General features: G+C 56.8%; 1 protein-coding gene across 2 annotated transcripts in view; it reads right to left on the bottom strand.

The window, feature by feature from the left end:
• Positions 1-7661: 7661 nt before the first annotated feature.
• The window catches only part of COLQ (collagen like tail subunit of asymmetric acetylcholinesterase), a 65819-nt gene continuing 59428 nt past the window's right edge, over positions 7662-14052 (bottom strand). For both annotated transcript variants that reach the window (XM_040263727.1, XM_040263739.1), the window contains exons 14-17: positions 13562-13681; positions 13145-13265; positions 11315-11417; positions 7662-9037 (exon numbers count right to left, since the gene is read on the bottom strand). In XM_040263727.1, coding sequence (XP_040119661.1) covers positions 8968-9037; positions 11315-11417; positions 13145-13265; positions 13562-13681 — 414 coding nt within the window. In that variant the 3' untranslated portion in view covers positions 7662-8967. The remainder of the gene's footprint in view (positions 9038-11314; positions 11418-13144; positions 13266-13561; positions 13682-14052) is intronic.

Here is a 14052-nt window from a genome sequence, read left to right as displayed (position 1 = left end):
GTTTTATTTTGCTTAGTTATGAAGTAGACATGCATGTTTATATTTATGCAGGATATACAGTAAAGTTTTTTTTTTGGTTTACTCTTTTAAAAGAAAATCACTATATTTAAGTAAAAAATGAAGGTCAGCAATATACATTTCTCGAGTTTTCTTTTTTTACTAGAAATCGATCTAGGAGTCTGAAAAGTGTAGGGTTCTTTTAAGATTCGTTTGTGCTTAAGGCTAATTATCTAAATTGATTCCCTTTTTAATTTGGTGTTTCTGATTGTTAGGATTTACACTTGTGTTTTAAGAGCCGTGAAGATCAGAACCAAAGGACGGCTGTAGCAACCCTGGGGGCATTAAACTGACTCCCAAGACGTGTCTTGTAGTCACTTTAGCTCACCTGGACCGCCATACTGCAACAGAGGGCCCGTGCACACCCCCGACCCAGCCAGCACAGTCTGGAAGCGACCCCGCCTCCTCGCGCTCCACCCCTGGGCTGCAGCAGCGCCCACTCCTGTCTGGTGGTCTTGGCGCCCCTGACAACTCCCAGGCTGGAAGGGACCACGTTCCTTTTGAATTTGCTGGTGTCTTTGACCTGTTAGGTGCTCAGTGGATTTGGGCTGAACACAGTTACACACTCAGAGAACAAGGCTAGGAATCCTCGGCCACATACCCTGCAAGTGTCTCCCATGCTAGACATGGGAGATAGCTCGGACTCTTGGGAGTGGCGGTGCGTGTCCGTCACCTAAGGGAGTCTGATCCTCAGTGAACTGTTGCTGTTATAGCAATAGGTAACAAACCATCCCAAAGCTGGATGCTTAAGATAGTAAAATTCATTTTGCAATTTAGACCAGATCTGGCCGGATGGTTCTGGTCTTGACCCCTTCCTGTGCCTGGGGCTGACAGATCGGTCTGGGGTGACCTCAGCCCACACAGCATGGGCCACTCAGGTCAACTCCATGTCTCGTTCTCCAGTGGCCGGGCCTGGGCACCTGGCCATGGCAAGGGCAGGGGCTCTGGACGCCACGACTGCTGACACCTCATTGGCCAAAGGAGGTCACTGGGCCGAGTTCAGGATCGAGGGCGGGGTGGGCAGAGACACTAAAGCAACTCATGGGAGGAAAGGCAAACTTCACTGGATCTCGGGAGCTGTGGCAATTACTCGGCGATTACTGCAGTCATTTTCCACCTCCCCACCACCACCCCACCCCGCCAGTGGACGGCGTGTCTCCAGCTTGCCTAGGAACCTCGGGCCACAGGATCGCTGGGGCTGCTCCGGGCTCTGGCTTTTCTCCTGGCCAGATGGGTGGATGGAAGGCCAGAGGAGCTAAGACAGATCTGAACTGATGCCTGCAGAGGGCGCCAAGCCCAGGCCACGGGCTCCCGTAGGGCCCCATCCATTCGCTGCATGCAGTTTGCTAACCTACCCTTTCCAACCCAGTGTGCCACTCTGATTACCTATTGCTAAGTAACAAATTGACCCAAAACTTTGTGGCTTAAAAAGATAACCATTTCACATGATGGAATCTTTTAGAACTAGAACAGAGCTGGGCTGGGCAATTCTGCTTCCTGTGGCTTCAACTGATGTCAGCAGATGGACAGGCCTGCCTTCTCTCCTGTGTCTGGCCCGCGGCGGGGTTGGCTGGAAGCAGGCTTGTTTGGGGCCACACCTGGCCTCTCTAGCAAGGCCGGCTGAGGGAGTGTGTTGTCCTAACCCTGGTTGCTTCCCGTAGGACATGTGTTCTGAGAAGCTGCATGGCCTTTTATGACCTGGCCCCGAAGTCACACCTCCACAGTGTTCTATCGGTCAGAGCCATCAAAGGCTCACCGAGATTCAAGAGGAAGGGACACAGACCCATCCTCCTTCAGTGAATGAAAGAGCTACTCACTTGGGGTCCCTATCTGTCTCCCCTGTGTTTGTGGCCTTGTCTGCTTTGGGCTCCAGAATCACTGCAGATGGTGACTGCAGCCATGAAACTAAAAGACACTTACTCCTTGGAAGGAAAGTTATGACCAACCTAGACAGCATATTATGGAGAAGGAAATGAGGTTGCACAGAGTCAAACATGACTGAAGCGATTTAGCATGCATGCATGCATTGGAAAAGGAAATGGCAACCCACTCCAGTATTCTTGCCTGGAGAATCCCAGGAGCAGAGGAGCCTGTGGGCTGCCGTCTATGGGGTCGTGCAGAGTCTGACACGACTGAAGCGACTTAGCAGCAGCAGCAGACAGCATATTAAAAAGCAGCGACATTACCGACAAAGGTCCATGTCATCAAGGCTATAGCTTTTCCAGTAGTCATGTGTGGGTGTGAGTTGGACTATAAAGAAAGCTGAGCACCGAAGAATTGATGCTTTTGAACTGTGGTGTTGGAGAAGACTCTTGAGAGTCCCTTGGACTGCAAGGAGATCCAACCAGTCCATCCTAAAGGAAATCAGTCCTAAATATTCTTTGGAAGGAATGATGCTGAAGCTGAAACTCCAGTACTTTGGCCACCTGATGCGAAGAGCTGACTCATTTGAAAAGACTCTGATGCTGGCAAAGATTGAGGGCAGGAGGAAAAGGGGACGACAGAGGATGAGATGGTTGGCTGGCATTACCGACTCAATGGACATGAGTTTGAGTAAACTCCAGGAGTTGGTGATGGACAGGGAGGCCTGGCGGCAGTCCATGGGGTCGCAAAGAGTCAGACACGACTGAGCAACTGAACTGGACTGAACTGTGGTGGTCTCAGGTGAGACATCTACCCAGAGCAGGCTCCTAGGTCCTCCGTCCAGCAGCATCAGCATCCCTGGGACCTTGTTAGAGACCCGAATTCTCACACCCCAGACCTGCTGGGTCAGAATGACCAGCCCCTCAGCTCATTCTGACGAACCCTAAATCTTGAGAACCACTGCCCCAGGACGTAACTCCCTTGGTAAGCCTTGGTGATGACCTGTGACCACGATGACTGCCGGGAACTTCCCATCTAGTTGTTGGATGAAGGTGACTGGGGTGGGGCACCCGTGGAGTGTGGTATGTACTGTTTATAGGTTGGAACATCGAAGTCAAAATTCATCATTGCCCTTGAATTGACTAGGGGCAGAATTTCACTGTGATGTGGGCTCCTTTCCCTTTCTGTGAAGGGACTGGGGCAGGCGGGGAAGAGAGGCAGGGGAAATGGCTGGTTTGGTAAGGTTGTTTCTTAGAGGCTTGTCTAAAAGTCAGCTGCCTGGGGCTGAAAGGAGCGCAGGTGAGCCCCCAGAAAGAAAGCCCCTTTGATAAAGGCAGTGTGTGTCCTTTTCCTCTGTTTCTCGGGGGGTTGGGTGCTGGATGACGTGATGGGTGTGTATGTGTGCTTAATCGCTCAGTCTTGTCTGACTCTGCGGCCCCATGGACTGTAGCCCGCCAGGCTCCTCTGTCCATGGAATCTTCCAGGCAAGAATACTGGAGTGGGTTGCCATGCCCGCCCTCCTCCAGGGGATCTTCCCAACCCAGGGATCAAACCCAGGTCTTGCACACTGCAGGCAGGTTCTTTGCTGTCTGAGCCACCAGGGAGGCCCAACTCATCACTCCTTCACTCCTGCATGGTGTGTGCCCCCCCCACCCCCGCCCCATCAGGATGGTTACAAACAGATGCGTGTGGGGGACTAGCCCACACCCTGGAGCCTCTGCATCTGTGGTGGTAACTGGGCTGCTCCAGGGTAACAGTTTCCTTGGTGAGTCGCCAAGGTCCTCGAGCTGTGCACTCATTGTTATCACACAAAAGGAAGATCTGAGTTTCCTTGAAACTTTAAATCTGTTCCGTCCACTCTAGGGGAGGGATGGGGTGGATAACCCAAGTAAAGCAGTCATTGGGGTTGGCTCGTTAATTGTAATGGAATGTGGAGGGTTAAGCAATTGGACCCATGTGTGCCCTGCACACTGCTCTCAGAGTGACGGATGACAAGTGTATTTGCCCCAAGATGTGCAGAAATTTCATCCTGCCATCTTCCCAAGCCTTGGCTCTTCTGTCCTCGTTACCAACTTTCCTGCAGAGACTGCTTACCAATTTGTTACTCAAACAACTTTGCCTGGGGTCAAAGCCCATCCCCACACTTTCTTAGTGATGATGGGAGCGCCTGGGCTGGTGTAGGGAATCCCAGCCAGGGGTGGATCCTTGGGGATCAGTTTAACAGAGCTTGGACACCACCACCACCCCCCTCCCCGCCCCCGCCGCCTTGGGGATCAGTTTAAACAGAGTTTAACCAGTTTCACGTTACTGGTGAAAGTAAAAAGGCAGTTCAGACTGGAAGAGCGCAAGTCAGCCCCTGTGCCCCATTCACAGACTGCAGGCCCAACCATTGGTAACTGAGAGTTAGCAGGAAGCAATCTGTCCCCCGGTCACTGCAGCTCTGAAGGGTCATCATCACGCCTTCTTTCCAGTGACATCCCCAGCCTCACCTTATCACTCCTGCCACCCGCGCAGAAATCACTGGGAAACTTTGAGACTAAAATCATGGGCTGTCAAAACTTTGCAGTCTGTAAGCCTGTCGTAGGTCAGGAAGCTTATTATACAGAGTGAAGTAAGGCAGAAAGAGAAAGACCAATACTGTCTATCAACGCATATATACGGAATTTAGAAAGACAGTACTGTTGATCCTGCATGCAAGGCAGCAAAGGAGACACAGATGTAAAGAACAGACTTTTGGACTCTGTGGGAGAAGGTGAGAGGGGGATGATTTGAGAGGATAGCACTGAAACGTGCATTACCACATGTGAAATAGATGAATGACCAGGGCAAGTTTGATGCATGAAGCCGGGCACCCAAAGCCCGTGCTCTGGGACAACCCAGAGGGAGGGGGTGGGGAGGGAGGTGGGGGGGGTTCAGGATGGGGAACACATGTACACCCGTGGCAGATTCATGCTGATGTACGGCAAAAACCATCACTGTATTGTAAAGGAATTATTCTCCAATTATACTAAATTAATTTTAAAATAAAATGAAAAAAAATAAAAATAAAAAGGAATGTTCCATTGTTGCCTGGAAGACCTGAGCCGTGTGCACCCCTTCACCAGAGAAGCAGTTTCAGTTTCTACCTTAGATGCAGAGCTTCCGAGAGAGGTTTTCAGGAACAACATCCCGAGTTTTTCATAACTTTATAGTTTTCCACCAGTCCCTGAAATCTCTGAAATTCAGCACAACGCTGAATAAGGTACGATTATTCCCAGTACATGGGCTTCCCAGGTAACTCAGTGGTAAAGAATCTGCCTAAAATTCAGTAGATGCAAGTTCAATACCTGAGTCAGGATGATTGCCTGGAGGAGGAAATGGCAACCCACTCCAGTGTTTTTGCTGGGAAATCCCATAGACAGAGGAGCCTGGTGGGCTACAGTCCCACGGGGTCACAGACAGTTGAACACAACTTAGCAACAACAATTCCCAGATGAGAACTGAGACTCAGATGAGAAAGTAGAGGCTCAGAGACATTAGGCAAATTGAGTAGGATAGTTAAGAGTGCATTGGGGACAGAGCCAGGGTTCAAATCCAGATTTGTGCATCTAAGTCCTCTGGTTTTTTTCACAAGCTACACCACATCTTTCATGACTGGCCTCACCCTCAGAGAGCCAGCCTCTTCAAGTAGACCCATCAGAACCGACCCGGAGCTTCTGGAGGGGAGTGCCGCCAAGGGTTCACCCCAAGTGGCTCAGCACCCATTCCTGCCGAAAGGAAAAGCAAAACCGGAGAGACGGGTCCTGTAATAGACCTGTGTACTCAGCCCCCAGTGACTCCATTCCTGCTCCCCAACACCCGGTCCAGCAGCCACCCCCTCCCCACACAGCCTGTGTGCTTCTGGAGAATTCCCAGGGTGTGGGCTAAGGGTAATCTTAAAACTTGTGCCATCCTGCATTCAGGAATCCAACTATGATCTGATCAGCAAGCAGCTTTTTTTCTGATAATAGGAACTGGTTCAAGAATGGGCGTGTCAACAAGACTCAGGTCAACAAGACTCAGGTCAACAAGACTCAAGATAAGATTTTCTGGGGACTCCTCAGGAAAAAAAAATCAAAGTTCTTGAGAGCCACTGGACTAGACATTCTGTCTTCCTGTGCACATTGCAAGGTGCAGATGTCAGCCTGAAACGAGCGGTCAGCTTGTGGCCGCCCTAAGGCTCGAATGAACAGGAGAGGTGCAAAGAGCTGAGAGGATAGATCAAGCAAAGAGCTGGAGCAAGAGCCTTGATTGAACCTTGCCTGACCTCCAATCCACTCCTAGAACTTGCATCGGTGATCCGAGCCAATAAATTCTACCCTACAGTTTAAATCAAAGTTGGATTTTCTGCTACTTGCCAGCAAAAGCATCTGGACTGACACAGCCTCCTTTGGAGATTGTATTCTGAAGGCCCTGCCATTCTCAGCCACTCCGCCAGACAGCTGGAGAGTAGCTGAGGGAATCCATGACCCATCCGAGGACTGGCCCAGTCACAGCCCGAGGGCAGTTTCCACCAGCAGAAATCAGCAGTTGGAGGTGGAGGGAAAGTCAGCCTCTGTCTCGCATCTCTCGGGGGAGGAAACCAAGGCTGTGGGAAGTGATGGACCAGGTGTGAACCAGGCATGGGCGTCTCGCAGCTCAGCACCCTCCTGGCCCCTCTGGCCCAGCTCAGCTCCTTGCATGACCAGCAGACGACCCCGGGAGGTGTTCCTTGTGATGGCCGGGGGCCCCCACCCCTGGGGAAGCTGTCCCCTAACACCGCGGAGCTGGCATTCATGGGGGCCCAGGGCCCACCTTCCCCGAGCTTTCATCTTCCCATTTCAGAACCCTGAAGGGGTAGAACGACTCTACGGATGGTCCTAACACCTGTGACCTTGAATCCTCTCTGGAGCCTTTCAGAACTCTCCCTAGAAATATCAGAGCTGGAGGCAGGGCCCCCTCTCATGCTGTGGGGTCCCGGGACCAGAGCGTAGATGGGGACTCCCACACAACAGAAGTACCTACATGAGAATCAGGCTGACAAACTTATGCATTAAGTAGGCTCTGCTTACCTGACAGTACAACTTCATAAAGACCCGGACCTCTTAGATTCCTCACAGTCTCCCACAGCCGCACAGGGAGAGCAGTCCCCAGCCCTGCCCCAGCCCGCCTCACACCAGGATGTGTGCGCACGTGGAGGCCTAGCCTGCGTGCCCAAGCTCCATCAATGACCCCTGCAGACAGCCTGTCCCCGGCCACCACCCCCCTCACGCTGACAGGTGTGTGCGAGCCACACTCAGGACAGGCGTGCAGAGAGGGCCACGCGGCCCTGCAAACAGGCTCAGGACCACTCAGGTGGGGAGCCGGGTGTCCTGGTACCTGCAGCCTTGTGGGGAGGCTCACAGCCAGAGGAAAGCCAGAACCATGCCCCCCAAGCACTGGGACCCAGGGCGTGGCCCCTCCTGGCCAGCTCCAAGGGCAGTATTGGAGCTGCATTATTTCCTACAGGAGATGGCAGAACAAGGTTGGGGCAGGGCTGGCTGAGCAAACTGGGCTCGGTTGGGCTTGGTGACCTGGGACATGAGTTTCCTTCCTTGGACATTAGTTGTCCCTGGGGGACCAGGACTCCTTCCCGTTCTAGAACCCTCTGTGGAGTCTGGGAAACAGACTTGATTTCAGAGCCCTCATCCCATCCAGGAGTCCTAGGACAGCAGCCGAAACCCCAGGGAAGAGAGAGCCACAGCTGGGAAGTACACGGCCTTTTATTTCATTTCCCATCCGGAGATGCTGGGATGAAGGCGGTGGCTTCACATGGGACAGACGTGGGCCGTGGAATATCAATCAGCCCAGGACTTGCAATAGAGGCGGAAGGACCCAGACTGACCAACGCGTCCACCTCTGGGGACAGCACCCCCGGGCCCACCCCGCCCACGACAGGCCAGCAGCACAACTGCCAAGCGCCCAGGACAGGGGCACGCTGAACAGTCTGTACACACGGGCGGGAAGGTCCGTCCATCTGGGAGCAAACAGGTCCATGAGGTTGCAGTGGGGAAGACGTGTCTCCCAACAACAGCTAAGCCCCACTCAGGGGATAAGACGGTGGAAGGCAGCTCAGGGACGCACGGGACTAGCGATCCTGTAGAAACGGGGCTCAGGCGCGCGCACACGAGGAAAAAGCCACGCGCCACGCAGATCGGGAGGGAGGTCCCAGGACTCCCGGAGTGGCGCCCTGGACAGACGCCGGCGCGGCCCGGACGGGAAAGCCCGACGGCGCGGCTGCTGGCGCACGTCCTGAAGGGAGATGGACGCTGGGACGTTCACAGGACGGAGGCCGCGCGCGCAGAGCCAGGGGAGGTCAGGACGGCGCCCGGGCTGGAAGCCCTGAGAGCAGACCCTTCTGGAAATGTCGAGAAGAAGGCGGATGCTCTGCGCCCGTCCGCGCGGCTGCAGAGCGCGGGGTGGGCCGCCGTCCCAGTACTTATTCACATTTGGGGCGCTTGCCTAGGGGACCGCCTCCGCTTGAGGCTGTGGCCAGCTCAGGGGCGGGGTGGGGGGAATCTCTCAGCGGGCCAAGATCTGGGGCCACCTCCAGAGAACCCGTCTCCCTACCCGGTGGTTCCCAGGCCCGGGGAGCCCCCCGCCAGCGGCTGGGGAGATGCCCGCGTTTCCAGAGATCAGAGGGGCGGAGAGGCTGCCCCCCGGACGCCCCCGGCGGACGGGAGCAAACAGTCCGTGTGCGCCTTAACAGTGCGGAGCCAAGTCTGCGACGTCGGGAAGGCAAAGCGCCCTGCGGACATGTATATTCGTCTCGCCGCAAGGTCGCGCTGGGCGCGGGTGGAGGCCGGGGGCTTGGGGGTGAAGACAGGGCGCGGGGGTCCTCGGTTCCTCCAGTCGGCCTGCGTTACAAGCTTGTCTTAGCAGCGAGAGTTTGTCCTTGTTTCTGTGGCACGAAGGCGGTGGACACTGGACCAGGACGGGGCGAGGTCAGTCTGCCGAGAGCGGAAAAGCTGCGGGCGGCGCTGCAGGGCGCCGCCTCCTCCTGGGGGGCCCTCAGGTGAAGTAGCGGCAGGGCGTGGAGTCGATGAAGCAGTACGGGGTGCAGCGCAGGTCTCCGTACGACCTGGGGGAGGACACGGGGCAGTGGGCTGGAGCCCAGGACGCAGCCACGTCCTGGGACTCCGCTGCAACCTCGGCAAACGGCTGCTCCCCCTGCCAGCTGCCTAAGGGCCTGGGGCAGCCGGGTTCAGGCTTCCGGGGCTTTCTCCCTTGAGCACAGCCGAGGGGTTTAGGGGCATGGGCTTGGTGGGTAGCCTTGCCCTGGACGCAGCCTCTTGGAGACAACCGCCCCCTCCTCCAGCTCTGTCCTTAGACGGCTCCGCACTATTTCTGAGCTGTCTAGTTTGGCAACCACTGGCCACAGATCTTGAAACAAAGTTAGTGGGACTGAAGAACTGGATTCTTAACTTTATTTAAACAGCTTACCTGTGCAGCTATTTAAAGACTACAGCTACCAAGTTGCAGAGCACGGCCTACGCCTACACAAGCCCCAGTGCTAATTCTGAGTTTCTGTCTTACCTCACACCTACTTTCGCAAGCATGCCCCAAGGCTTCTTGTGATTAAGAGAGTAAGGGCAGGGAGCCAGGGTAAGTCCTGGGTTCCATGCCACTCTGTACCCCAGGTCTGATTACCCACGCCCAGTGGGCTCCACAGGCCTTCAGCCAGTTCAGACCCTTCGCCAGCTCTCTGGCGGGGCCTGGCAGGAGCCTCCCTACTTTAGAGAAGGGCGGTGCATGCGGACGCACGCAGAGGCGGCGGGGTCTTGGCCCAGCCTGCGGTGCTTGGAATAGGGGTGACAACAAGTCTGAGCTCTTCCCCCCAGTTGGATTTGTTGCTGTGCATTTGGGGGTAGGCATCAGGAGACCCTTCTCCTTGGAGGAGAGGGGCGGGCCTGGGGTCTGTCCCCCAGTTCTCCCCAGGGCTTGGGTCCAATCCCACAGAGGAGGACAGCTGGAGGAAAGAAGGGCTGGAGAGGTGGATCCCTGAGGGCCCAGCTGTCCACTCTGGGGCCATGAGAGACGCAGGCCAGGGCCTGGGGGAGCAGCGGCCTCCCCAGCTCTCCCAGAAGCCCCGCAGCCCTGGTCTGGTGCGGTCTGGGGTGGGGGGCGCCATTCTGCTTGAACAGAACTCAGGAGACCCCCCTCACGGGGCAGAGGCCTCCCTGGGTGCGGGAGATGTCCTCGTGGAGGCCAGGGCACCGGCATGCTTATCCTGACCCACACGGACGCCCACCGAGGGGGCCTCAGAAATAATTGCTGGGGTGCCGGCAGGAACACTGCGTTCCTGGGGTTCTCTTGGAGGAGCCGAGGTCAGCAAAGTGAAGTACTAATGCTGGTGGGGCCTCTGTGGTGCCTGCAGGCCCGCCGGGCAGTTCCGGAGCGTTCAGGGTACAGATGCCTGCCCGCCGCCCTGGGCCCCGCTCCAAGGGCGGGCCCGCTTCTCGGGAGACCAGGCCAGTCCCAGGAGAAGGGGGGACAGAGCTGCTGAGCCCGAGCCACAGGGGGCTTAGAGGTGGTGGCCCCCCGACTCCAGGTAGGGCGGGGTCACGCGGCTGCGCTGACACAGCCCCGTGATGTGAGCCGGGGCAGCACGATGTGAGCCAGGGCTACGTGTGTCGGGAGCCGGGGCTGTGTGACGTGAGCTGGGGCTGCATAACACGAGCTGGGGTTAGCATATTAAAAAGCAGAGCTATTACTTTGCCAACAAAGGTCCGTCTAGTCAAGGCTATGGTGGTCATGTATGGATGTGAGAGTTGGACTGTGAAGAAAGCTAAGCGCCAAAGAATTGATGCTTTTGAACTGTGGTGTTGGAGAAGACTCTTGAGAGTCCCTTGGACTGCAAGGAGATCCAACCAGTCCATCCTAAAGGAGATCAGCCTTGGGTGTTCTTTGGAAGGAATGATGCTAAAGCTGAAGCTCCAGTACTTTGGCCACCTCATGCGAAGAGTTGACTCATTGGAAAAGACTCTGATGGTGGGAGGGATTAGGGGCAGGAGGAGAAGGGGATGACAGAGGATGAGATGGCTGGATGGCATCACCGACTCAATGGACGTGAGTCCGAGTGAACTGCGGGAGTTGGTGATGGACAGGGAGGCCTGGCGTGCTGCGATTCATGGGGTCACAAAGAGTCAGACACGACTGAGCGACTGAACTGAACTGAACGTGAGCTGGGGCTGCGTGTGTTGTGAGCCGGGGCTGGGTGTGTCGTGAGCCGGGACTGTGTGTGACGTGAGCCAGGGTGGCGTCACCATTCCGCAGTGTCCACAGAGCTGCTCAGGAACGTATTTGTGAAGGAAACTGGGGAGCCTGGGAGCAGTCAAGCCCAAGAAGTGGTCCCTACCCGGGGAGATAGGTCTCGCAGGTCAGGTGGCCGAAGTCAGCGCCGTCACAGTCCTCCACGCCCCGGTGCCGGTGGCCGTCTCCGCAGTAGGCCCGGTGGCAGCCTGCGGGGACACAAGGGGGACACAGCCCTGAGGGGCCGGGGAGAGGACGGCCCGGCAGGACCACGTGGCCGCAAGGGCCCTCCTCTCGCACGCGGCCTTCCACAAGGGTCCAGACCCCAGCCCCACGGAACGGGGCTGCTGGCCCCGCTCCAGGCCCGCCGGCCATCAGCCGAGAGCCCACCCCAGCCTCGTGTCCTTGTCCCAGCCTGGGGCGTGGACGCTGTTCCCCGTCGCGGGACCACTGCCGGTTCCCGCACGGCAAGGGTTGGGAGACCGCGGGCCCCGGGCTCAGTGATGGCCTTGCGGTAGGGGTGGAGAGGGGAGCGGCTCTCGTCTGTCTGCAGGGAGCCTCCAGGCGACCCTGCGTCCCCCTGGAAGCCAGACTGCGTCTTCCGCCAGCTCTGTTCTCGCCCGAGGGGAGGCGCCGGGAGTATGAACCCTCGTCTTTACAGGGGTGTCTGAGCCAATAGGGCTAGAGACCCTTAGGCGGCCCTTCCTGCCGTGTCACCTCCACGAGCGCCCAGGGGCCTGCGGGCAGAGCCGGCCTCCTAGGAATCGCGGCCTGGAACCGTCAGGGGAAGAGCAGCTTCCCGGGAGAAGCAGCCGCTTTACCCACAGGCCCTACGTGCCCCGCTCCTCCCGCCGAGCTCTTGGCTGGTGCGGCACCCACGCCGGGCACCTGCACATTCCCGGCGCCGAACCGGAGCCCAGCTCCTCACCGCAGGGCCCGAGAAGCCGTGCAGGGAAGGGGCGTCCGGCCCCAACGGCACCCAGACCATCCCCGTGACATCAGCTCACGGGATCTCAAAGCTTCAGCCGTCCATGCCGGTCGCACCTAGTTTTCAGGGAAGTCCTCGGTCACCCCACTCACTGCGTAGCCACCCCTCTGAGACGGGGTGACTCGGTGGCTTTCAGAGCCGCCTCCGAACTCTGCCTGGACTCTGAAGCTCATGCTTTCCACCTCACCTCCTGCTTTCCTCCCTTGACTTTTAAAAGAGGGAACAGGGATGCTCCGGTGCTAGGCCGCCTGCCTGTCCCGGTCACATCCGTGAGCCTGAGGGCTGCTCGGCACCCAGTCCCCTAGCGCTCAGCTCCGAGGACTCCGTCTGCTGAGAGGGAGCCCGATTCAGAGTCTCAGCTTCTCCCATCTGCCTCTCAGACCTCTTGCACCACCTTTCTCTCTGGGCGAGAATGTGGGTTTTGCCAAGAAGTAGGATTCAGGATAAAAGGGAGGGCTCTGGGGCTTCTCTGGGGTCCAAACCCTTGACAGCAGTCCCATCACCATCCTTGAACGGTTGGGAGGGTTCACGTCTGGCCTGAGCGAGGACGGTCATCCCCTCTAGCACCCTAGCGCTGCTGCTGCTAAGTCGCTTCAGTCGTGTCCAACTCTGTGCGACCCCATAGACGGCAGCCCACCAAGCTTCTCTATCCCTGGGATTCTCCAGGCAAGAACACCGGAGTGGGTTGCCACTTCCTTCTCCAATGCATGAAAGTGAAAAGTGAAAATGAAGTCGCTCAGTCGTGTCTGACTCTTAGCGACCCCATGAACTGTAGCCTACCTACCAGGCTCCTCCGTCCATGTGATTTGCCAGGCAAGAGTACTGGAGTGGGTTGCCATTGCTGGCTCTAGAACCATCCAAAACCAGCGTGGCTGGTGTCCAGGGCCTGGCCTGATGCCAGCCCTGCGGTGGTGCATGCTGGTTCCCCCAGGGCCGGGCCCCACTCACGGATGCAGTCGTCGCCTGTGTCTGTGTTCCCGTCGTCACACTCCTCCCCTGACTGCAGGACCCCGTCTCCACAGGAGCCACGGTGGTCTCCAGGGTAGTCCCGGGGGTGGACAGGTGTCAGCTGGCCAGAGAAACAGCGCAGTTACCAGGGACAGTGTGCCAGGCAGCCGGGGCCAGAGGCTCTGGGTGGGCACAGGGCGGTGAGGGCTCCTGTCCCAGGGCCAGAACTCTGCACTCGGCGGGGAGGCTGGGCCGCGGGGAGCCCCGTCTGGAGCCTGGACTCAGAGCGGAGGCTGCAGGCGGGGGCCCTGGGCCCAGAGAGCTCTGAGGCTGGGTGAGGGGGTCACTCAACCCTCCACCGAAAGCTCTGCGCCCGGCCTCCCCTTCCTTCGGAGAGGCGTCCCTCTGTGGAGCTACCTGGACAGGGAGCCAGCCAAAGCTGTCCTTGAAGTACAGCGACCTCTGGTCTCTGCGGAAGGCGATGGCGTTCTGGGTGTTCAGCCTCTCCAGTTCCTCCTGGTTGTTGACCACAAAGATCTGCCAGAGAACACACTGGTGAGGGTCCCGGAAAACACTTCCCCAAGGAGCAGGGCTTAAAGAGCCAGAGGAGGAAAAACAAGCCCTGTGGGGGGCTGGTGGTCAGTGGGAAGAGGGTTGGCATTTGCACTATTGCGTCCCTCCTGAAGTGAGGGCTAACGATTCCCACATCCTCCCAACCCTGTTCAGAATGTTTGAGTTTGGAATAAAAATATCCACCAAGGTTTAAGATTTTTAAATCTTCAAAGTGTTACAAAGACTTCAATAAAAAGGTGATGTCATCTAATCAAGTATTTCAACATCTGGAAATGATTCTTAAAATTCTTACACTCAAAGACACTTATGACAATGCTATCATATGAGGGAAAAGC

This window comes from Oryx dammah, unplaced genomic scaffold, assembly GCF_014754425.2.
Source record: "Oryx dammah isolate SB20612 unplaced genomic scaffold, SCBI_Odam_1.1 HiC_scaffold_2, whole genome shotgun sequence".
NCBI classification, from domain to species: domain Eukaryota; kingdom Metazoa; phylum Chordata; class Mammalia; order Artiodactyla; family Bovidae; genus Oryx; species Oryx dammah.
The sequence above is the reverse complement of the archived record's forward strand: the minus strand, read 5'-3'. Positions and strand labels throughout refer to the sequence as shown.